The sequence below is a fragment of the Lycorma delicatula genome, chromosome 1 (assembly GCF_047948215.1).
Source record: "Lycorma delicatula isolate Av1 chromosome 1, ASM4794821v1, whole genome shotgun sequence".
NCBI classification, from domain to species: domain Eukaryota; kingdom Metazoa; phylum Arthropoda; class Insecta; order Hemiptera; family Fulgoridae; genus Lycorma; species Lycorma delicatula.
In genome coordinates, this window is record NC_134455.1 from 62,297,767 (window position 1) to 62,324,161 (window position 26,395).

The 26,395-nt window shown below is 34.7% G+C and overlaps 1 protein-coding gene across 3 annotated transcripts in view; it reads left to right on the forward strand.

Annotated features, from left to right (window-relative positions):
• Positions 1 to 26,149, forward strand: part of LOC142318919 (tRNA (guanine(10)-N(2))-methyltransferase TRMT11) — a 60,267-nt gene extending 34,118 nt beyond the window's left edge. For 2 of the 3 annotated variants that reach the window (XM_075355597.1, XM_075355606.1), the window contains exons 8-10: positions 1,193 to 1,391; positions 16,932 to 17,058; positions 25,937 to 26,149. In XM_075355597.1, coding sequence (XP_075211712.1) covers positions 1,193 to 1,391; positions 16,932 to 17,058; positions 25,937 to 26,071 — 461 coding nt within the window. In that variant the 3' untranslated portion in view covers positions 26,072 to 26,149. Of the gene's footprint in view, positions 1 to 1,192; positions 1,392 to 16,931; positions 17,059 to 20,787; positions 20,941 to 25,936 lie in introns of all 3 variants that reach the window. The other variant, XR_012755079.1, reaches the window with a different exon arrangement.
• Positions 26,150 to 26,395: the final 246 nt, after the last annotated feature.

Genomic DNA, 26,395 nt, shown 5'->3' on the forward strand with positions numbered 1-26,395 from the left:
ACCATAATTAGTACTATAGATGTATAGTAATGTGTACTATAGATGTATAGTTATGTATAGATATATACATAATGTGTATAGATGTATACTATCTATCAAATGGTAAACAGCATTGTCACAAAAATTGGAAGCATTTTTTGAGCTGTTCAGATAATTTTAATTAAAAAAGGCCAGCAATCTAAGATAGTTTGTGGTACATTTTACAATATTTGGAATTTTATTACCTCACATAATCAGACGGTTGTTTTAAAAATAATCTCCTAAGTATATCAGTGTAAATGTATAAGTGTATATAATACATTTTAATTGAGCTGAACACAAATTCTATGACATCATTAAATTTTTTACCGTTTGCTTACTTGAAGCAATTATACTGAGAAAAAAAATTGGTTTGAATTTTACAAAAATTTTTTTTTTTAAGGTCTTTTAAGGCAAGAGAACTAGATCTTTCTTTTAACACCATTAAATTTTTCTCTCGTCTTTGAAATAAATCCATTTTGAAAAAAGAACTGTTTGAACTGATAAATTTCCTCCCATTATGTAATTGGAAGAAGAATATTCTACATCCATACCTTAATTTGTTGATGATCTTCTTTTGGAACTAAAAATGTGAACTTCAACAAATCTATGACAAACAGCTTTCCTCTTGTCAGATACTTTTATTCATCATTTAATTTTTAAACGGTGTCATAGAGGGTTTAAATAGGCTAGATAGAGTGACGACAGTTTAGAACATACAAATGAAAAGAAATAAGAATAAAGAATTTTTTCTTAATTTGTTTGTGCTACAGAACCCCATTTGTTTGTGTGTGGGGACACAAACAGAACCCCAGTTTATAGAATTTTAAAATGACCCTGTTAATTACTAGTAGAATTAAATTATGAAAATTTTTTGCCTAGTAAACATTCTACATTTACTCATAACTCAAAGAACTTTTCCATTCAAGTTCATTTTGTAAAATTATAGTGTTTATTGTTATTACAAAACCAAATGTGAATTAATTACTGTTGTTGTTTGCTGCATTATGATTTGTTTGGTTATTTACATTAAGTGTTGTAGGTTACTTCCCAACAGTGAGATGTTATATTAAATCTCCTCTACAGTTGTAAAAATAGTTATATAGAATTAATTTAATTATTTGAGAAAGTCTGAATTCCACAATAGAATTGGTTAATTATTTTATGGTTTTAGCCCCATATGGATTAAGGGAAGCAACTGAACGGATTGGTACTACTAAGGCAGAAGTATCTGTTAGTGAATCACAGCTGCCAACTCATATTCCATCCAAAGTTCAGTATAGTCTGGCACAAATACTTTCTGATCTTCTTCAGTTTGCTACAAATCATTTGAAACTTGGTGGTCGACTTGTGACATGGGTACCTGTTTTCAGGTAAATCAATTTTTAAATTAGTCTTAATTTTAAAAATTCTATTTTTTGTTGAAGTTTTTTTTTTTTTTGATTATTTAACCGTGACAATATAAATTTAAATCTCTTATCAAACTAGTAAACTTAAAAATATACTTTCTGTATTACAATTAGCTAATAAAAATAATCCAGCTACTATATAGATTATTGTTAAAATTTGATGTCTAAATTATTAACATACTTGTATGTAACATTTATTGAGTTTCTCTCTTTTACTTCTACAAAATCAGTTCAAATAGTATATGATTATAGGCCATGAAAAAAGTAGTTTACCCTAGTGGCTTATAATGTTTCTTACATCTAGACCTATCATGATTTCACACTTTTTGCCCAGTAGTCCTTCCATTGCTGGAAACATCTTTCATAGTTTGTTCTTTTTGAATGGCTACCAGTTGTGCTGTCATATTGGTCATTATGTCCTCTTGGCTGTCAAATCGGGAATCTTTGTTGGATCTTAAGCTTTGGAAATGACCAGAAATCACAAAGAGCCTGGCAAACCTCAGAAATTCTGCTAGATCAAGAAATTTTGAAGTAGACATGACAAATGGGTGGGTTTATTATCTTTATGTAACTGCCACTTACATGATGATTTTCTTGAATGGTCAGCTAACAGTTTTCCATTATATACTGCACATGCTGTTCATGAAATTTGGATTTCAGCTTGATGGTAGCCCTCTATTATGTTTTTCTTTATTTAACTGAAGTTCAGCCATTTAAAAAAATGTTTATACCACTCTTTAGTGTATAATCCCATAGTTTCATTCTTGAAAGCCTGCTAAATTTTAAGAATTAATTCGCTTTGATTATCAGCAAACTTATGGCAGAACTTGATTCATTATAATTGTTCAACAGATTCCGTCACTAATAAAAAAGTATGACATGCGCCTGTTAACTAACACACAGTAGCTGTTGACAACAACTGACATATTTTATGAGGTTACAAAAAAAAATCATATATGTATAAAGTGCTACCATTGGTACAAAAATTATTTACATTCAGTTTAAAGTCTTATAAAATAAAAACTATCCAACCAGTTTCATGAGAAGTCACATCAGATTTTTGCTTAATTTTATTATTTTATATTGATTTTTTAGGGTGTGTATTTTCTGTGAGAACAGAAAAAGATGCCTTTTTTAGCCTTCTGTCATGTAGCTTGAGTTTAATCCAGACAAAGTTGAATATTTATAAATAAAATTCTAAAGAAAGTGAAATAGAATATATGAGATATTAAAGTCAGTTTTTACTAATACTACGTAATTTTATATGGAACAGTTTGACAACCACATACTTGCAGACAAGCAGTCAAGGCAGAGAACTGATTTACATAGACCTGCTGTTAATGATTTTTTCCCCTATTTTAGTAGTTCAGTTAAAAGAACTCTTTACATACATAAGAAGTCTATTAAAAAAAATAGGTTAGCAATAACTTATGAAAATTCGTCAGTTTAAAATTATAATCAAGGCACAGATTCTTGACCTGTTTTTCTATGTTATATAGTTCCAAAGAAAAAATGGTTTTACAAATCAAATAAAAGCTAATTAATGGTTAAAGGTACAGATCTGAAATTTAAGGATGGTAAATTCATAGAATAGGCTCTTTTGTGTGAAAAGTTTAGCAGGATTGGTACAGTATTGCTTAAGTGGCAAATGATCAAAGTCAAGTTACACAACAGAAAACTCAAAAAATTGTTTTTTCTGTTCTCACAGAAAAACCATGCCTTAAAAAAATCTCAGATTTTAGCAAACCTGTTATAAAAGAAAACGCACATTAAAATTATGTAAATTTTGATACAACTTATTTTGAAATTCAGGGGAGATAATAGTTTTTTTAACAAACCTCACCTCAACATTTTTTTTTCATTTAGTATCAGGTTCATGATTAAGAAATGGATAAACTATTTAGTCTTGATCTACTAATATACATTTAATCCTGTGTAATTATTTCCTTAATGGAGAACAAAATATTAAGAGAAATTTAACACTTCAGAGCATTGCCTAAAATTAAAAAAAAAAATTCCAAAAACTGATTTGTAACTGCTTGTATCAGTTAACAACAGACTTCATTTATTACTTTATTTATTCTATTTCATTAATTACTTATTCTATTCAATTGATAACATAAGTGCAGTTGATAGTACCACACTCTTCAAAACTGATGTGATACATAATATTTCCAGTGACCATGTTTAGCCTTTTAAAGATATTTAAAGGCTGTATAAATACTGTTTACTTTATATGAAGTTTAAATTCTTATTAAATAAATCAGTAATTTGCTTAATTGACAGCTGGAAGCTATTATTTTTTATGTATTTGCTTATGCCATTGCGTAAAGCTGTTCTTAAGTTAATTCAACTGGTTTGGTATTTGATTTGTTTTCATCTAAAATTTAACAGTATTTCAATTTAATGAATATTTTAATTATAAATAAGAAATTTTTTCATACACTGAAATTAATGCATTCCATTCAACATACATATATGCTCAGTTGATTTTTATTTATGACTTTTGTATTGATTATTTATTAAAATTTAATTCTGTATTATTTCATGTGTATAATATTTAAAAAAATAAAATAAAGAAAAAATAAACGTAAACATGTTACATTCACTCGGCTCCTTTCGGATGCACTCAGCGCCTGATGATTTAGCAGCTCGTCACAGTTCTCTCGGCGCCTGACGATTTAGCGGCTCCTCACCGTTCACACAGCTCCTTTACGGATGGACTCGGCTTCTATCGACATCACTCACCTCTTTACAGTTCACTCGGCTCCACCTACCCTACATAAGCTGGCTCGCCACTAGAGTCAGGTCACTTCTACTTCTACTTCTACTCTCTCTTCTACCACTACTTCCAGTTCTGCATCACTCTCGTCTTGGTCACTGCTCTCGTCACTTCTCATTTATTCTTCGGCCGCCTCTCGTTGCGCGCTTGTCTCTCTCAGTCTCTCCCTCAGCGCCTCTCTCTCAGTGTCTCTCGTTATATTCGTCGCCTTTGTGCACTCATTAACGTTGTGATTACGCCAAGGATAAACTGTATGTATATATGTGTACTTTAATTCACAAATTCATTTTTCACAAAATAATGTGTGATTAAGGCAAATTAAAATTATTCATTATTTATTATATTAAACAGTTATGTTATTAGTAAAATCAGTGAAATACTCAATTAATTGTACATTTTGAATTTGAAATTCAAGATTGGCTAAAAAAACCATTTCTTCATTCAAGTGTAGTCATGAAAGGTGGCTTAGATAAAGGTTGTGTTATTATTTTTCATGTGTGACATATTTAATATGTTATTAATGATAACTATTATTTTATTAATAACATTCTGGTTGTTCATTAAAAGTGATACTCTGGTTCCTTGTGCGTCTCAGAGTATCCTTGTGGTATACCTTGTTATCAGTGTCTTTTGGCTGTCGGTCTTTTGTGTGTACCTTCCGACAGTATCGAGGTTAGCTGATCCTAAGTCTGTATTCACTAACAGCGCATTTTAAATTAGACTCGACATCTGTAGCTTTGCTACGGTGTGATTGGCGTGGATTTATACGATGCGTACTCCTCGCCTCAACGCGGCAAAAGGGTGGAAACGACTGCTGGTCGTTAGTCCCCGTGACACAAAAAAGGCTCTGCCTTTTAGTCCTTCTGCACTCTTGTCAGAGCGAGGGCCGTAATCAGTGGTTCATTGTTGTACGTCTAGTGCATCAATCAATCGTTCCAGCAGCGGCGAAGAGGTACGTAGCGTGACAGGAGAACGTAAGGGTCTCCAGCTGCCCGTACTCGCTGCGGGCAGTCGTCACACAGTGGGCTTGCCCAAACCAGTTTATAGGAGACAGCGAGAATTTCGTCAGTTTTCAAGTACATTAGGGAATCTTCGGCCATGTCGGAGTTCCAAGTGGTAAAGAAGTCCAGCAGAAGAGGAAACCAGCGCCGGTGCCGTCGACTAGCTCCTCAGAGGACGAGGTAAGCGACGCGATGGACACAGGGGCACCCACCCAGGTGCGGTCCTCCCCTGTAGTAGAGGCTTTCAAGAATTCAAAGGGCAGACCTGGTAGTTCTGCCCTGCTGTTGAAGGTAGTCTAGGAGGACCTGGACTACTTGGTAGACTTTCTTTCTCTTCCCGGCGGAGTCAGCTCGGGTGCGAGAAAGACAATTCTCCCCCGGCTAGGTAAGCTGAGGGAAGCTTTTGTGGCGGTAAGCGAGGGTTTCGAGGCCTTGGCCTCCAAGCCCCAAGAGGTTAAGGCTCCCAAGGTGGTTGTTCAGGCCCCAGTGCAGCCCAGGCGCTACGCTGAGGTCCTGAAGACCAAACGAGAGGCCAGCAAAGCGGTAAAGAAGCCGGAGGTAGTTTTTGTTAACAAGGCCGAGGGCTCCAAGACCACGAGTCAGGAATTGAAGTGCGATTTCCGGGAAGCCCTTCGTGGCGACCGGAATCGGCTTAGGATTCGAGATATAAGGGAGACCAGCAAGGGTTTAGTCGTCGTTGCGGATAACAAGGAGACGGTCCAAGTCATCAAGGACCCTCCAGCGGTGCAGAAGCTTGAGGTCAAGGTGGACACCAAGCGATTGAGAAAGCCCCGAGTCATTATATATGACATCGAGCGGGGTCTCTCTGATGAGGAAGTTCTGTCTCTCATTCGAGAGCAGAATACTGATTTGGATGCGGCCACGTTCAAAGAGCAGTGTAGGTTAGTCTTTAAGACTGGAAAGCGTGATGCCCCTCGGTATCACGGAGTTTTCGAATTAGGTGCTGGTCTCCACCAGAAGTTTTTGTCCGAGGGTAGGGTCTTCGTCGATTTTGCCTCTTGCCGCGTCAAGGAATATCTTGATGTGCAGAGGTGCTTTAAATGTTGTTGGTTCGGCCATAGGGCCAAATTCTGTAAATATGCGTCGGTCTGCGTGCATTGTGGTGAGGAGGGCCACAAGCGTGACGATTGTCCGCAAAAGAAGGAGGCTCCGGTCTGCGTTAACTCCAAGCGGTTACGCAGAAACCATAGGCACTCCATCAATAGTAGGGAGTGTGGTAGTTATTTAAGAGCGGTTGAGGTCTACTTCAACTCGCTCGATGGTTAGGTTCGGTCAACGCAATGCCCAGGGTGCCTATGCGGTCCAAGTCGAGTTAGGTAACGTCGTTGAAAAACGGAGCCTCGATGTTTTGCTTCTTCAACTCCCGTATGTTGTCAAGGGTGACCTGCCAGGTTTTTCAGGCTGGAATAAGTTCCATGAAGGTGATAGTAAATCCGCCGTTCTGTGCAGGAAGTCTATTGATAGTATCTTTGTACGGCAGGCCTCTGACACGCATCATGTCGTTGTTAAGCTTGCTGTGGATGGTTTCGACCTAGTTGTGTTTAGTTTGTACTTTCAGAACAGAGATCCCACTGAATTACATTTGGAAAGATGGGATAGAATTATCAGGCTGGTAGCGGGTCGTCCTATTCTTATAGGAGTTGATGCGAATGCCAAATCGCTTCTTTGGCACAGTGGGATCACAGACGACGGCGGAGAATTGCTAGAAGGCTTCATCGCGCAGCATCGTTTTGAGGTGTTCAATGTCGCCGGCGAGTCGGCAACCTTCGCCGGCGCGGTGGGATTGCGGAGGACCTTCCTTGGTACCAACATTGATGTTACCATAGGCAAGGATATCCATGGTAGGATTCAGAACTGGTCTGTAGTCGATGATTGCGAAAGCGACCATCGGCTCATAGTTTTTGAGTGGTTAGGTGGGCTGCGCGATGTCTTTAGGGCGGACGCCCCTGTTCAGCAGGGGCGCTTCTTGCACAGGCGGGCGGATTGGCCCAAGTTTTCAAACATTCTTGCGGCCAGGATGCGGGTGTTCACTCGTACCCTGGACGAGGTCCCTCTAGATAACCTGGCAGAGAATTTCTCCTCTGCGGTGGTTGAAGCCGCAGAACTCTCAATCCCTCGAAGTACGGGTCGAGAGAGAGTAGCTGGTTGGTGGTCTCGGGACTTGACTGCGATGAAGTAGGCCGTGGGCCGACTCAGGAGAGCCGCACAGCGTGCGCGTGATACTGGCCGGCGCGAGGCCTTGTTTGCGGAGTATCGTCAGAAAAGGAACGAGTATTTTCATAGAATTAGGACTTCTAAACGAGATTCCTGGCGCTCTTTTGTCCAAGAGCAAGGGAATAAAGACCCTTGGGGTGTTGTTTATCGTGTACTTGGTCACAAACGTAAAAAGGACAGTCTTCTGTCGGCTCTCTCGACCCAGGACGGCGTTGTTGTTGAGAAAGATCGTGTTCTATCTCTTCTGATGGACGATCTGCTCCCCGATGATACTGAGGTTGGTGAGACCTCGTATCACCGGAGAGTCCGAGCGGCGGTTGTAAATTTCAATACGGACTCTGTGTCTTTGGAGATTACTGAGGCGGAAGTCCGCCAGGTAATCTGAAGCCTTGCTAGGAACAAAGCCCCCGGATATCACGGTGGAGCTCCTTGTTCGCACCCTGCCTGTAATTCTTGGCCCATTGACTAGGGTGTTCAATAGGTGTTTGTTTGCCGGGTACTTCCCGGCTTGCTGGAAGCGTGGAATCTTGAAGCTGTTGTTCAAGGGTGGCGACAAGGACCCCACCGTTAGTTCTTCTTACCGTCCTCTGACGCTCGTACCAGTTGTTGGAAAACTTTTCGAGAAGGTACTTTACCTCCGCATTAATAGTAGGCTTACTTTGAATCACATGCTGATGGACGACCAGTATGGCTTTAGACCCGGTAAGAGTACAGAGGATGCGATTATTAGGGTCCTGGATCTGGCTTCAGGCAGTGATTGCAAGTATGTACTCGGTGTCTTCTTGGACATATCCGGGGCATTTAATAACTTGTGGTGGCCCTCTGCCTTGTTTCAATTGCAGAAGCGTGGTTGCACGCAGGAAGAAATTAGGACTCTCTCGAGTTATTTCAGCGAAAGAACTGTTGTCCTTCGTGACGGCAGTTCGCAAGTAGGAAAGACCCTGTCAAAAGGATGTCCACAGGGCAGTACATTAGGTCCACTCGTCTGGACCATCGAGTTTGATTCTCTCATGCGGTAGCGCTTGCTCGGTGGCTGTCGCGTCGTGGCTTATGACGACGATGGGCTGCTGCTGGTTTGAGGGTAGTTCGCGTGGTGAGATCGAGCTCAGAGCGGCACAGGCATGTAGGGTTTTGCGGTTGTGGAGTCTTCAGCATTAGATGGTTTTCAGTGCGGAGAAAACCACTATGATGTTTTTGAAGGGCCGTTTAGCTGCAACTCGCCATCCGCGGGTTGTGATGGACGGTCGTTCAATTAGGTATGTCACCCTTCAGAAATATCTGGGTGTTATCCTTGATGAGAGGCTTCTCTTCAAGGAGCACCTTCAGTATGTGGCGAAGAAGGCAGTTGATGCTTTCTTCGGCGTCCGTAGAGTGGCCCATCCCGATTGGGGGTTGAATTTCCGTACCATGCGGATTCTTTATAAAGGCGTTTGTGAGGCCATTATGTTGTACGTTGCGCCCATCTGGGCTCATCGTTTGCGGTACCAATGTTATAGGGACATTCTATTACGAGCCCAGCGTCATCTTTTGTTAGCGGTTGTCGGTGGTTACAGGACTGTCTCGCGAGAGGCAGTAACTGTGATCGAGGGCATCAAACCTGTGGATATTTCGGCTACGGAACGTAGCCAGCGATATGTTGCAAAGAAGGGAGGCCTTCTTACTGCTGGGCGTATGCGTGAGATCGAAGACCAAGGTTTTGACTCTTGGCAAGATAGGTAGAATACTTCTTTGACAGGTCGTTATACGCATGGTATATTTCCCAATGTTAGAGAGTTGCGAGCGATTAGCTGGGTATCCCCCAATCGGCATACCACTCAGTTCCTCTCAGGACATGGTGCCTTTAGGGATAAATTGGCAAAGTTTTGGTTGGTTGATTCCGGCTTCTGTCCGGACTGTAGGGTCGATGACACCGTGGACCATGTCCTTCACATATGTCCCCGGTACGAAGCTGAACGTACCAGAGTTGCTAGGGAACTCGAGAGAGTGAACTCTATTTTGGATCTACGAGTCAACTGGAGGACTCGTAGAGAGTGGACAATAGTTGCTGGCTTCCTCGCCCTGAGCAGGGCTGCCGAAGGGATTTAGTAGGTGATAGGAACCTGGGTGGCTAGGGACCGCCTGGGCGTGCCTCGGTTAGATGTATTGGTGGTATGTATTTAATCACGCTGTCGGCGGAGTTGCGGCCGTTGTCGGCGGGCGGGATTATTCTTGCCCGGTGGGTGCGGTCGCGCTCCGACGAGGGCACTAATGAGCTAATGACACTGTCGACGGGGCTTCTCTGGGTACTGCTTTGGTGGTATGCAGGGGAGTCTTGGCGGCGGTCTGTGAAAGATGGTGAATGTCACGCGGGACTCCGTGATGGCGCTGTGCGGGAGTAGGCGTTAAGTCTCCTCTCCCGGGCAGACCGGAACGGAGTCAGGTAGAAACTCATTTTGAGTATTAAGCGGTGTTCTTAAGGGAACTAGGTCTAAATTTCGATGTATAAAACTTTATTGTGAAAGTTTGTTGTTGAGGTTATTAGTACGGATCTGAGACATTCAGAAAGTGGCTCTTTAATAGTTAGATCTAGGCGCGGGGTCTTCGTTCCGCGGTTAGGCTTCTAGCTTAGTTCCTGAGGGCGACGTGGTAGCTGCAGGTCTCCGTTGTCTTCATTCTGAAGGCATAAACACGTAAAACTATCTCGGGGTGAATTTTACCGATGCAGATGTCCCTCGAGGGGCATCTGCATCGGTGGCATCCCTGCGGGGCCTGGACTGAAAGCTGTGGTGCGCAATCAGTTTGAGGGCGAGAAGATGTCCTCCGTTAGAGCCACTACTGGCTAGGAATGGAGGGGGGTGGTGTATAGCAGGGCTTCTTAAACTGTGGGTCGCGACCCCCAGGGGGGTCGCAAAGATCTGATACTTTTCAATCATTATAAATAAAATTTTAAAATTAGTATACACACTACGTACAAATATAAATACAAATAAAAATCATACAAAATACTATTGTAGTTTTATTATAACTAGTTTTTGAAAAAAGTGGCAATGCAAAACTGTTATGTAGGGCCTATAAATGAAAATATGGAAGTAGCATTTAAAATAATAAATACAACGCGCTCCTCGATTTTCAACTGAACGTTCGACATTGATGTCTGGCCGCCGGCGTCAGTGTTTGCAAGATAACTTAGTGATTATAAGTACCCAGACGCCGCGTCGCCTTACAGCTTACACATACAATACGGAAGCATAATCAAGCTAGGCTAGGCGAATCGGCATATTATTTTTATAAAAGAATAATAAAAAAAATTAAATGAAAGCTTCTTTTTCGGCGTCTTTGTGATACGGTGCCTTTGTGCGCTGCACACTTTGAACACGCCATGCGTCGGGGTTGATCTGATCGTAATTTGTTGTCATTGCACTGGTAAAGATTCGAGTGTAGTTATTTTTCTGTTTGTACTTCAGTTTGGACTCAGCTTTGTCTTCGTAGTGACATGTGTGTATTTACTGTGTAATTTTCAGTTGGTGTTTTTAATTATTACGTTAAAGTTCAACTACATTTTGTTTAATTATTTATTATTATTTAACCATCATGGATAAATGGCTAATTAAAATTCCAACTAATAAGTCTGCCACGCCGTCACAACCAAGTTGCAGTGCTTCAAATCCGACTTCTAGCAAAACAAAAAAAAGAAAATATGACGAATCATATTTGCAGTATGGCTTCACATGCTCTTCTCACAACAATGAAGAACAACCAGTGTGCTTAATTTGCAAAGAAGTTTTGGCTGCAGAAAGCATGAAACCGTCAAAACTGCAACGACATTTAAATACTAAACATGCAACGTTATCAAAAAAGCCAATAGAATATTTTGAGCGTCTTTTGCAAACATCAAATAAAGAAAAGAACACTTTGGAGAAGTATGTTACTTTGAATGATAAATATCTATTGGCATCGTATGAAGTTTCGTATTTGATAGAAAAAACGAAAAAGCCTTTTACTATTGGAGAGCAACTTTTACTACCTGCAGCTATAAGAATGTCTGAAATTGTTCATGGAAAACAGTATGCTGCTGAAATTAGTAAAATTCCATTATCAAATGACACTGTGTCCAAAAGAATTTCAGACATTAGCAATGATCAATTTCAACAGCTTCTTATGAGGCTTAAAGACAGCTCAAAGTTTGCAATACAACTGGACGAGTCGACAGACATTTCAAAAATGGCACAGTTGTTACTTTTTGTAAGATATATTTATGAGGGAAGCATTCAAAAAGATATACTGTTTTGTCGTCCTCTGGAAGGTCATACTCGTGGAAAAGATATATATAAAAAAGTAAATGAGTTTTTTGAAAAAGAAGGATTAAATTGGAAAAATTGTGTTGGTGTGTGCACGGACGGTGCTGCAGCAATGACCGGACAAGATCTTGGTTTTACAGCATTTGTTAAAGCTGGAAATGATCATATTACATTTACACATTGTATGATTCACAGAGAGGCACTTGTTGTTAAAAAAATTGCACCAGAATTAAACAGTGTGTTTTTTGATGCAGTCAAAATCATTAACTTTATTAAAAGTCGAGCACTTAATAGTCGATTGTTTAAAAATTTGTGCATTGATATGGATTCGGATTATACAAGTTTATTGTTACATGTTGAAGTTAGGTGGCTATCAAAAGGTCGAAGTTTGAAACGATTATTAACTTTAAAAGATGAAGTTCTTATATTTCTAACAGAGCAAAATTCTAATTTGGCCGATTATTTTCAAGATAATTTATGGCTTCTCAAGCTATGCTATTTGGCAGATATTTTTGATAAAATCAATGATATGAATTTATCAATGCAGGGAGTCTGCGTTAATATGTTTATGTTAAAAAATAAACTTGAGGCCTTTGTTAAAAAAATTCTTATATGGAAGAACAGAGTGGAAAGTGGATCGCTCGAAATGTTTCCATTTACTGACGAGTATATAATTAGTAACAATATTTCAAAAAAAGATACTCCTATAACAAAAATTATAGTTAATCATTTGAAGGATATGGAAGTTTACATGCATAGGTATTTTCCCAATGATATCGATACACAACAATGGATTTGCAATCCATTTTCAATTGAAATGGAAGAAATTAATTTTTTAAACTTAAAAGCACAAGAAGAATTTGCCGAATTAACAAGTGATACTACCTTGCGACTTAGATTTTCTCAAGTGCCTGTGCATGAATTTTGGATAGAAATCAAATCAGAATATCCCCTACTATCGGAAATGGCAATGAACAAATTACTGCCATTTTGTACAACATATTTATGTGAATCAGCCTTTTCCACATTAACTTACATAAAATCAAAATACCGTTCAACTTTAATAAACGTTGAAAATTTATTACGATCTGCACTAACTCAAATTGAGCCTAGATTTAATTATTTGTGTAAAAATAAACAATCACATCCGTCACATTAATATTGTTTGATGTTAATAATATGTTTTTATTAAAAAAATTGTTACAAAAGTTTATTTTTTCTATTGAATATATAGATATAGTTTTATGTTTTCTTATAAAAAAATTGTTAAAAAAGTTTATTTTTTCTATTGAATAAATATATATATAGTTTTATGTCATTCTATTTATTGTGTTTTATTACGACCGATATCCCGTCAACGTTTCCAATTATATATATGTGAAATGAATGGGTACGTATTCTTTAATCCTTATTTTATTTACATTGTAAAATAGTGCGATATTACATCTACATCTACGGTTAATATATATTTCATTATATGGAGGAGGGGGTCGTTTAAAATTTCCTAAGCTTGAAGGGGGTCGCTATATAAAAAAGTTTAAGAAGCCCTGGTGTATAGCGACCGGACACGCTACGAGGTGGGATCTTCTCCCCTCGGGGGGGGCGGGGGGGGGAATCGAGATGTTCATTAAAAGCCTTTGTTTAAAAGTCAGTTGCTGTGGGTAAATTACGTTTTTACTTGAAATGTTTTCAAATAGTGACTCTATCATTTAATTTAATTTAATTTGTTAAGTGCAGAGATTAATTCTTATTTATTCATGAACTGAATTCATATTACTTTTTTAAATTAATCTAAAGAAAATAACTCCTGAAGAATTAAGTTAAGTTTATTTCGTAATTTCATTTAATTTTTTAAGGTTATGCTTTAAAGAAAAGGTTGAAAGTTTGTTTTTCATTCTGTTAAAAATAAAGTCCAATATTCTTTTGGCAAAAACGAGCTATTTTTAATTTTATTTTTGTAACTTGCCCCAACAGTATTGTTTAAAAATAGTTTAAAACATCTAATGTTGTACATAATAAAAACTATTATTATGTAAATCATAAACTGTATTATAATAATAATAATGTAGAATAATTTTTTTTTGTTTAAATAAATTCAAATTTAGTTATGTTACAGTTATTTAATTATTTTATTTTATTTTATTTCTCTCCTAATTTGTTGAGGGAGTGCCACAATTAAAATGAATACATTAATTTTGTTGGTTTATCCTATCTACCTAAATCTTTCTTACTGCTGTGAATCACATCTAGCACCTAAAGTACAAGAGTTCTGTAGTGAAGAAAGTGAAGGTATGACTTGTAGAGCTAAATATTTGCATTTTTATGGAGTATTTACTTGCATCCTATTATGCAGTAGTAAAATTCAGCTTGGTGAAGAATGCAGTAGAAAGCACTCACTCCCCACTTTTCGGCAAGCTGATCATAGGATGCTGGTTATTTTCTACTTCAAATTGCCTTCAACTTGGATTTTTTTTTTATTACATAAATATATATAATTGCCATGAATTAATTGTTAATATATTTTAAATCTTTCTGTAAAAGAATTACTGATTCATAAAATTGCATACAATGGATTTATGAAAAACTCATGAGGTGCATACTGTAATAGAATAATTACATTGAAAATGACATAGCCATTCTGAACAGTCATTCTGCCATTGTCATCTTATAAATATGGTCATGGTCATTCTGACATAGTTGCAAGCATCCCATACCAGATTTACCAGGTAAAGTGATGAGTGTAGTGTTTTCAGCAGTTCACTTACTGGTTCACAGTTTGTACTAGAAAATGACTAGAATATGCTGATTCAGTCATCAACATCCTGGCATGTTCAGTACTAAACATACAGCAGGGTCAAACAGACAATCTACCCATCAGAGTACATCTGTAGCCTTCTTCAGTTCCTTAAATTTACTCTTGCTCATCATCATATGCCATGTAATTGGCTATCTAAAGTGATTTTAGAGATAATTGAGATTCTGAAAAAAATTCATTTTACACTTGTGCATAAAATAAATTCATACAGAATTTTTAGTTAACACTCTCTGATGAACCATGCTTTGTTGATCTTTGTGTTTTGGTGCACAGTGTGTTCATTAAAGTCCTAAATATATGAGGGTAAGTCAAATATAAATAGGATTTTATTTTTTTTAAATTTATTTATTGAAAAATGAAAGGCAAATATAATTTATTTTTCTACATAGTTTCCTGCTTTAGAAGTACATTTTTCCAGCAAGAAGGAAGGTTTTTATTGTAGCATCATAGAAAAAAGCTAGTTGCGTCAGGAGCTAATTGGGCATAAATCCCTTCATGCCCTCATCTTCATCCTTGCCCTCCTAGAGCTTCTTTAAGCGACCCAAACAAATGAAAATTGCAGGACGATAGGTCCAGGCTGTAGGGAAGATGATCAAGTTGAGTTCAGTGCATTTCTTCTAGTTTTCAGACCATTAGAGCTGCAGTATGGGGGGGCCTGGTGTTGTCATAGAGGAGAATGGGCCTCTCAAATTGGTTGGTCTCATCTTTTGCGGCAGTATGCAGCCCTAACCTCATTCAATATGTCAGAGTAGTAAGCAACATTGATTGTGCGTTGCTTATGCAAAAAATCAGTGAGCAAAATGCCTTGCCGGTTTAAAGAAATAGTTGAAAGAACTGTGCCAGCTGACAGTCGAATCTTGGCTTTCACTGGGGTTACCTCCCCTTTCCACCGCCACTCCATACTGGCATGTTTCAACTGGGGAGTGTAGTGGTGGACCCATGTTTCATCGCAGGTGACGATCCAACTCAAAAATGCTTCACCTTTTGCAAACCTTGCTGTAAGCCTCCAACAGACCTCCAAACATTCAACTTCTGATCTGTGGTCAAAAAGCGAGAGACCCATCTCAGAACTGTAGGTCGATTGTGATGATCACTTGACAGCTCCCATAATGTATTCTGACCTGTTCTACAATTATGGATACTCTCACCCATCGATCATCTTCAAGAGTGTGTCGAACTGCGTAAATGTTTTCATCTGTAATGCTGGTCCAAGGACGGCGATTGTGTTCCTGATTTTCCATTCATTCTCGTACTTCCTTGAACTCTTTATGCCAGGCAAACACACGAGTCCTTGACAATGTTTGGTCCTCAAACTATGCAGTCAATCTCCAGAAAATTTCCATCGCTTGAACTCCTTCACAAGCAAGAAATTTTACAATTATGTGTTGCACAGTGGAGGGGTGCACCTGTTGCTCCAATATCATGAGTGTTACTGACAAATTGGTAGGGAGTGTGGAATGGCCACAACCAAGCATACTAGAAGTGCGGGCCCAGTCCTATCAATCGTAGATGCTCAGAAACAAAAATCCCGTTTATATTTGATTTACCCTCGTAAAACTAAAGAAATATTATGCAATTAACAAATTTTATTCATCTCATTTGTAAAGTTTTTTTTTTTTTTAAATTCATAGAATAACATTTTGAATTTATAAGATACAGAATTTTGTATCTGATTATGGCCATGTTGAATCAGCAACATGAAATTGCAACATGAACTGTGAAATTGGAGCTATAAATTAAATTATAAAAATTAACATTTTATATATGATCCCCATTTATTCTACCAACATTTAAAATTTATGCCACATTTAGAAGATTTAATAAATCATTATAACTTGAACCTCGTTTGGCTACGTGAAGTACAGTTAAGTTAAAAAACTAACAAAATTCTCTATGTTTAAAAATATCAGATCGATATACTAATCAATAAAGTACTCTCAAAAAGTTGTGAGTAGTCTAATAGATACAAAAAATGTTTCTGTGACAATAGCAGGTGGACAATGCATCAACAATGAATGACCAGCAGCATCCAGAAAGATTAAATAGACAAAATAGTATGTAAATGAAAAAAAATTAAGTATATTAATTGTATATTTGTTTATATATATATATATTATTTGTTATTCATTAATTTTTTCAGTTAGTAATAACATCAATATTTCATAAAAGAAGTATATCAGAAACAGGATATACTCTACCTTCAGAATCCATAAATCATTTTCTGATATCAGAAAATTTTAAATTGGCTTTTGAACATATAAGCAAGCATTATTACATTACAATATTGCAGTTTTCATTGTTAATCTTAAAATGTTTAATCATTATATTTTAATTCAACTCGGAATTACTGAATTGTATTATATTTTTAAAAAATACCTTATTTTGAATTTTCAGAAGCGATTACAACTCTGATGATTTACCACAACATCCTTGCCTAGAAATGATTAGCAACTGTGAGCAAATACTTTCACAGTTTACATCAAGACGGTTACTGACATATGAAAAGATAGCAGAACCTCTGGTAATTATTGATTTAATTTTTTTTTTCTTTAGCTTAATAACTAGCATTCCTTCTCACAGCTTTGCGTACACTATATGTTTATAGAACTACAAAGATTGGAAATATTTTTTTAATAATTATGTGAGAATTTTAGATATTTTTTTAATAATTATGTGAGAATTTTAGAGTTATCGTTACTCACAACCTACCAGATAAAAAAAATGTTTAGTTAAACAATGTATTCCCAGAATCAAAGTTTTAGTGAAATCAGGAGGCTATTAAAGTAGTACAAGAACTAATTTGCCCCCAGGAGACTTTCATCAATCCATTTTTTGCCATTGCAATGTATATATTTTAATCATGTTACCTGATTGAATACCTTTCAAATTCAGATGGTCAATTTCAGAGTGACTATCAAACAAGCTGATATGAGATCAAACATATTTTTTGAAGGTTGAATTCAATTTTTAGCCGAGCGAATATGTTGCTCATAAAGTCTTTGAGAACGTTCTAGTGTAGATTCACATTGTGTACAATCAGATATTATTAGATCTAGAAGTTCTTCTTATCTTTGATCTCATTGACTGAAGCACTATGAAAATATTAATACCAAATTAAAAGTCAAATCCATACCAATTATGTGTATGGTTTATCCTGATGGAACTTCTTAGTTCACGATATAAAAATGTACAGAGTGCCACTATGCTTGCGTGAGGATGAGTTCTCACAAGTCACCACCAGATCAGAAAGTGACATTAAATTTATTAAAACCTATTTTGACTTTCTGAAGAAGTCAATAATGATGTAGTGTGAAGAAATTTAATATTTCTCTAACTATCAAAATTTTGTTAAATATATAAATAGTGGTCATTCCCTTTAATTTTATTATTACATTAATTTGTTTTTATTTACGTTATGATAATAATACCAATTGATCTTTTAAATCACATGATAACTGTCTGAAAAAATTGATATAAAAATAGATAATGATGTAGACATGACAATATAGGCAACAATTATATACAGATTATATTAATTTTATTTCTTGTTTATTATCCAAGAATGGAACAGAGATGATATATGCATCCAGGGTAAGAGGTTGTGTATATATCTGTTACCATTTTCCTCAAAAACTACTGGACCGATTTTGATGCAGTTTTTTGCATTTCATAGGTATCACCTCGAAGCAGGTTCTTAGATTAGTTGTACGGTTATAAGCCACCAGGGGATGCTGTAGTAGATATGTTTCTTTAAAATGGCTTTTGAATGTTTGTAGGTCTTTCTAAGACCAGCAAAGCTACACTTTTGTGTATATTAAATAATTTGCACTGGTCAAGTACACTAATCAGCCTATAAACGTCCCACTGTTGGGCACATGCCTAGTAATCTTTAAAAAGTAATAAATAAAATTTAAACATTTTTTTAAATCTACGAAAAAAATTTTAAAACCCACAATGAAAAAATCCTTAAAAAACATGAAATAATTAAATAACTGTATTTTTACCTTATAATCCTCTGTGTAATTGTGATATTGTTTTTAAGGCAGAAGAATTTAAGATTTTGATTATTAATCATGCATGATCCGCAGATTGCATAAATAAGCTTTAGTTATCATCATAGTCGCACACGACGGTTAATCAGAATCTTAAATTTTATTATCTTAAAAACAATATCACAATGTCAGAGAGAATTCTAAGGTAAAGATACAGTTATTTAATTATTTTACTTTTTCTTAAGGTTTTTTCATCATGGGTTTTTTACAATTTTTTATTTTCTAAGAGCAATATATAAACAATATGCTGCTAACTTAACTTTTTTGCTTTTGAGATTTCTGTGACCAATCAATATTATTATTTTGTAACTATTGAATTGTTTACTTATATTGTTTATTAATGTTATCTTTATTTTGTGCTATTAGAAGGTTCTGTTTAGTGTGTATTTCAAAATTTAAGTGTTCTAATTCTATTAATGTTATAAGGTGATTATGTGAAAGTGACAAGGACACAGGATTTTTCATAATATATCAAATATATCTTCATAATATTAAAATGATCATTAACCCATAAAATGGAACTGGCTTCTGTGCAATGATTAACTCATGCAGTCTAATTTTGTGGCAAGATTTCCACATAAATATGGGTCCTGTGGGCCACATGTAGTGAATTTTTGGGCAGTTGTGATAAAAAGGTCTTAAATATGTATTAGCTAAATATTACATATATGTTATGTGCCATTATATTAATTAATGATAACATCTCTGCACATCAATCATTCAAATAACATAATTATTCATCATTCATTTATTTAAAAATCAATTAATTAATAGATTTTATTTATTGTTGTTAATGTTATTAGATTCATAAGCCATGCCAAATAGAAATAGAATAGATTTAGAAGACTTAGAATCAACACTGATTGCTTTAAAGGTTAAACATACTGTTGTAAATTCTTCTATCATGAGGATTCAAACATATATTAATAATTTTAATCAAAAAATAGATAATAATTATTCTCTGAAAATTAATTAAGAAATTTACAGGAGTTGACTTAAAGATATAAAACTATTACTTAGTCTCAAGTTGAGGAATTGTATTTTAATGAAAACATTTCAGATTATAGGATTCAAATCGAAGATAACCTATGCAATTTAAATGTAAATTAGATACATTAATTAATAATGTGTACAGCTTAGATAATGTAGAATCTAGTCAAAATGTGTACCACCAGCTTTTATTCCTGTCCAGTTACCACCAATTAATTTACCATTATTTGATGGAAACATTCTTAAATGTCTATATTATTGTACTATGTTTAACAATTTTGTACATTCAAAAACGATTAGCTGATATTCAAGAATTAAACTACCTGTATTCTTTACTTAAAGGGACATCATTTGGTATGATCACATATTTACCTCTCACAACTGAAAACTAGATGATTGTTATTAATATGCTTAAAGACAGATTTGATTACAAATTACTCATAGCTATCCACATATTGAAAATTACACTTAAGATTGAGTCACTTGAAAGAGAATCTTTGTCTAATATTTCTCATTTCATTAAAATAATCAATTCTACTATAAATTATGGAGGGAAATGAATTTACCAGTTAATGTCTTTGAAATTACGCATTAATTACGCATTTTTTAGTTGCTAAACTAGACTATAGTATAGTAAAATTATTGAAGCAAAGATTATCTATCACCCAGTTTCCTGATTTTCAGAAGTTAGTTAATTTTCTGAATCTAAAAAACTTAACTGTGATCCTACTCTTAAAATTAATTATTTTAACTTTATGAATATATAAACATAGGCCATATGTCTGAACTCAGTTCATACGATTTGTCAATTTTGGATTCAAATGTTACTTGCTGCATAATGCTGAGTTTAAAGAAATGAGTAACAACTAAACTTCAAATTATATTTAATAGTTCTGCTAAATCAATAAACAGTTTATCACTTTTTCAAATATTCGATTTAGAACTTATAATTAAATTCTTACAAGTGACATCACAAAAATACACAGAAAAATTCTATCACACCTAAAGATAGCAATCTACAAAGAATTTTATAGCGAGATTCCTGTGATCAACAATTATGCATTGAGAACTGTAACGTATGGTACAGCTAGTGCCTCTTTTTTGGCCACCCAATCTCTTAAACAAATTGCTGAAGATACCAAAAGACCAATTTCCTGTTGATTGTCAAGTTATATTAAACAATTTCTTTGTCGTTGATTTTATAACAGGATGTGATGATATAAATATATTAAGAGGATTAAAGTAGATGTTACTTATTTATTGAAGTAATACAGGTTTTCGATTTTAGTAAATGATATTAGTCTCGCTAAGCAAAGGAGAAAATGTACATACATTGGGAATACAATGGAATACGCACTCAGGTAAATTAATAATTGAATTTATTAAAAAGAAATTTAAGACTTTCACTAAAAGAAGCATTCTATTTATTACTGCTGGAATTTATGACCCACTAAGCTTAATTGGGCCATTAAGCATTTGTGTAGAAATTATGGAAAATTGTAATTATTGGGATGACATTTTACCCGATAACTTACTTTCACACTGGCAAGATCTATTAGTCAATTCAGCTTAGTTAGTAATATTACTATTAATAGATCAGATGTTAAGCAAAACAGTAATGTCAAATCTTATCAAATTCGTGGATTTGCTGATGCATCACTCGTAGATTATGCAAGTTGTATTTATCTCAGAATCATTTAATTTAATGGAAAAATTTCATCTAATCTACTCTATTCAAAGTCTAAGAGTTGCACCACTGAAACAGATTTTTGTACCAAGGCTTGAGTTATGTGCTTAATTACTTTTAGATCATTTCACTCACCAAGTGATCATACCTTTAAATACTGCAATTAATGAAATCCTTTTATACTCTGACTCCATGATTGCATTACACTGGATTCACAGTGAATCATATAAGTGAAAGGTATTTATCGTTAATAGATTATCAACCTTTCTTTTTCCTGTTTAGCCTCTGGAACCATGTAAGGTATTACTTCAGATGATGAATGAGAATAAATGAGTGTTAATGAAGTGTAGTCTTGTACCTTACAAGACATGGTCTCAGGTCGACCATTCCTCAGCTTTGTGGTTAATTGAACCACACATATGGTAACAAACATCAATTTATTTTACATCCTAATACACACATAATATTAATTATTGAAAGCGAACATTTACACTTATTACATGGCAGCAAGTTGTATTTGTGAAAAATTTTGAATTGTCAATGCTTCTTCTTCTTTCAAGGCATAGGTGAATCGCCTGTTCTGGTCTCAAAGAATATATCATATCCACAATTTGAACCCCAATGTGTTCTTGGTCTCCCAACATCTCTCCATCCCACTGGTTTATATTCCCATATCTTTCATGGTATTCTTCCATCTGGCATCTCTAGTTGCACCAGCCATCTTTCCTTATTATTTAGTATCCTGGTTTCTAATTTAAAAATACCTAATTCTGGATGTCTTCATTAAAGATTTTATCTAGTCTTGAATACCCCTTTACCAACCTCAGAAAACGCATCTCTTTGAATATTATTTAAATTCCTTCTACTAGGAACCCATGTCTCCAAACCAAAAACAGGTACAGCCATCGTTCTGGAAAGTTTCAATTGGGTTTTTCTTTCCTTGTTTTCTTATTCAGTGTATGTCGGATTGTTCCACAATCCTTACTTAAGGTCACAATATTATCAACTATTCAAAAATACATAAAATGCTTTTGTTTCAGTGCCAAAAAACTAACACAACAACTTGGTCAGTTTCCTGCTACTAGTTACTCCAAAACCATTCCTCTTGTGCTGTTTATTATGATGGTAAAATGATTTGTTTTGGTGGGCAGAGACCGAAAACATTGTCACAGTTTTATGCATGCTTATTTATATATCTTGCTACTAAAGCTATACAAATGGAATTAGTATACAATTTAACATCAGAATCTTTCATTGCTGTGTTAAAGCACTTTGTATCTCAAATAGATCTTCCAAATGAATTACTATCTGATAACAGAACAAATTTCAATGCTGCAAGCAATACACTTCACAAATTATTTACATTATTTAGTTCACAAGATTTTTGATCCAAGATAGTCACTTTCAAGTACGTGGAATAAATTGGTCATTCATTCCTCCTTACTCTCCATACTTTGGTGGACTGTAGGAGAGTGGTATAAGGTGTGTGAAATTCCATCTCTGTTGGGTTGTAGGACAAACTGTCCTAAACTTTGAAGAAGTAATACATCATGCTTACCCAAATTGAAGCATACTTGAATTCACACTCTTTATTTGCTTTATCTTCTGATTCACAAGAGATTCACAACTATTAACTCCTGGACATTATCTCACTGAATCTTATGTCACCTCAGTCTCTGACCCTGATTTCACTGAAGTTTCAGTTAATCACTTGGGACATTGGCAACTGATTCAAAAATATATGCAAGCTATTTGAAAAGGGTGGTGAAAGGATTATTTAAATCAATTACAGCAATGACACAAATAGCAAATTCCAAAAATAAATATTTCTGACAGTGACTTAGTATTAATATCAGACAAAAATATTAATCCTTTACATTGTGATCATGGTTTAATTGGAAAGACATCAATCAATATCTAATGTGTAGCCGATATTAAAACTACCAGTGGAATAATTCATAGACCAATACACAAATTATCGTTATTGCCAGTTTTAAACAATTGATCATGTATTAACAAATTTATTATTTACTCAATGATTTAATTATAAAAAAAATATTATCTGGCTTCACCCAATCCACTACAGATATACATATTTGTTATTTTGATTTAATTATACAATAAAAACTAATGGCTTCACCTGATACATAAAAGTTTCCTATAAGAACTCTATTTATATGATGTATAAATCCTCTTATAAAAGTATAAAACCTGTTTTGCAATCTTTGTAAAGGATTTGCTTATATAAGAGATCCATTTATACAATATATTGAATCAAGATGTATACAAGGGGTGATGCATGTATTGTTACCGGTGCTGTCTGAGTTTTAGTGCTTACTAGCAAAAATAATGAAAATGGTCCACAAACACTCCTTTACACCAAGCGAAGGATTTCACCTTAAGTGCTGGGCAAAGAGTAACGTAAAGCCATATTGAAATTTTAGGAACCCAAATTAAAGAGTAGACTTGATGGTGGTTTCTTATCGATTTTGACCTGACAAATTGAACACAACCATATCTGCAATAGTTTTTATAATATCTGATTAAACAGTAAATTCATAAAATTTATTATCAAAGCTTGTAGAGAAAATCAATCTGAGAAAATTAATGTAATATGCGATAAAAAAAAAAATAGAAGTTCAAGAAATTTGATTTTATTACTAACACTTACTGCATGAAAAAAGGAGATTACATGTATAAAGCATGTTTGCTTTCATACAGAGTGCAATCGATACAAAAAATATTGTTGTATTAAAGATAGAATTTAAAAACTATTAAATAAAAAAACCAATACTAATGTTGCAATCTAAATCCAATATATTAGCTATCTAACTACTATATGTAATCTTCTATTAATTATCTATATGCCAACTTTTAAAAGCCATCTAACTTCTGTATGGAAAAGAAGAGATTTTTTCTTTTTGCCCATTTCATCGCATAGTTAGCAAACAGCCTTTCTGTAATGGTCAACTTTTAACAAAATTAACCATTTTTCAGCTTTACAAAGAATTTGTTTAAAATTTTCCAGCATATTTTTTGTGGCAAGAGCATTCTGTGAAGGAAGCAGTGCACGTTCATTCCACCCTTGGTATAAGACAGTATTTTAATTGTTTTCAGAAATCCACTGTTCTTACCTATTATCGCCTTTGCACCATCACTACATACTGCAATACATTTTTTCCAATCTGTTATAGTTTTTAGTAGCTTCATAAAAAACATCAAAAAGACATTGTACTGTTGCATAACCAGGTGGTATTGATTTGAAAAACAACATTTTTTTTTTAATTGATCTGTTCCTATTGCATTCATACCTCACAAAGCATAAGAACTGAGATCATGTTTGCCACATCTGTTGATTCATCAAATTGAATCCTAAAAAATTCACCTGAATTCACTTGCTGAATTATCAGATTGCAAATATCAGCAGCCATGTCATCAATTCGCCTTGATACTGTGTTTTCAGAAAGTAGAATTTTTTCAAATGTTTTGCTTCAGCCACACCTATTAAAACACCGACCATATCAGTTGTAGCCAGGCGATTATATGGGGTTTGGAAATCTTAGCTACTCTTAATTCTATGAGATAAGATGCTTCAAGTTTTATCAGTATGGCTTAATTTACAAATAGAAGTTTTTTTTGATTTCTGAAAATATGTAATTTTCTTTTAAAAAACTCCAAGAGTTTACTTTTATGATCCAGATGTTTAGTTTCCAAGTGTCAAATTAATTTTGATAGCTCCATGCTTTCATTGGAGAGTGCTTGAAAACAATCAACGCACTGTGGCTTTCCTTCAAACGAGGTAAACCATAATTTAAATAACTGTCATTGTACAATCTTGTCTTTTTACCAATTGATTCATGGCTGTAAATGGCTCACTTTGTTTTTTCACAAATTATCCATTTTGTATAAGAATCTAATTGAAAAAAAAAGTTACACAGTTTGACCGCACATTAAAAAAACTGAAACTTCGATTATTATTATTATTTTCAATGAAATTATGGTTTTAGAAACTTAGATAAAGACGTGCGCTTTGCATTTGAACTAAACTGACATTCTGCAATTCCTTTGCACTGTTGAAAGCATGATATGTTCAAATATATCTTCTGCATGTTTGAACATGACGCTCTCACAGCGATTATTATGCAAGCATACCAAATTGCAAGGAGCACATACTCATCAAGTTGGAACCTGTAAATTGCTCATGTCTGTTCACTTCATACATGCATGTTCATACCTGCCACTTAATAGTTTTAACTAGGTTTCATTGGGTTTTGGTTGGAGGGACACAAAATATTCATTATATATTTTTTTTATTTTTTGGGGTCATGGAACTAAAAAGGTTGAGAATCACTGCTCTAGGGTGTCGTCATCTTTCTGTTCTCCAAACCCTTTTTTTTTAGCTACCCTTCTACTTTCTGACCTTATTTAGAGTTGGTTATTTGTTTTCACTATAAGAAAGTATTATCTGATCAGTGATATTAACAAATTTGTTGATGTCAAAAGTTAATTTTTTTAAACATAGATGATTCATATAAATTTTATTCGTAAAAATATATTTAAACAAAGATTCCTTAAAGTTTATCTGTTTAGTATTACAACGGTTTTTGTAAGTAAAAAATATATGCAGTTTATTAATGCACTGAGTAATAAATTTGTAATATTTTTTACAGGGTCAAAAAGTTGAAGTGAATCTTTCAGAAAGTTATTCTAATTTCAGAGAAAAATATTTCAATCATGTAAAAACAAGAAGAGAAAAAGAAAATACTGCAGAAGTAATTATTAAAACAAGTGTAAATGGGCGGTAGTATAGAATTTTTTTAAGTAGAATTTTGTTTTTATTTTATAGAAAATAAATTATTTTGTATTAAATTGTGTGTTTCTTTATATTATTAACAATGAGAAAAATCTTGTTTAACTGCCTTCCTATTCAATCTGTGATAGGACCTGTTTCTTGTTATTTACTTAGCCTGTCAGAGATCACTAAGAAGTATGAAATCCAGTAGGTCATATACAATATTTTTGTTCATTATTAAGTATCAGTCTTTATTAAATCTGTATGTTTATTAATTTTATTAAACTTTAGAATTAAATCTTATTCATCTAAATTAATAATGTAATTACCATACCTA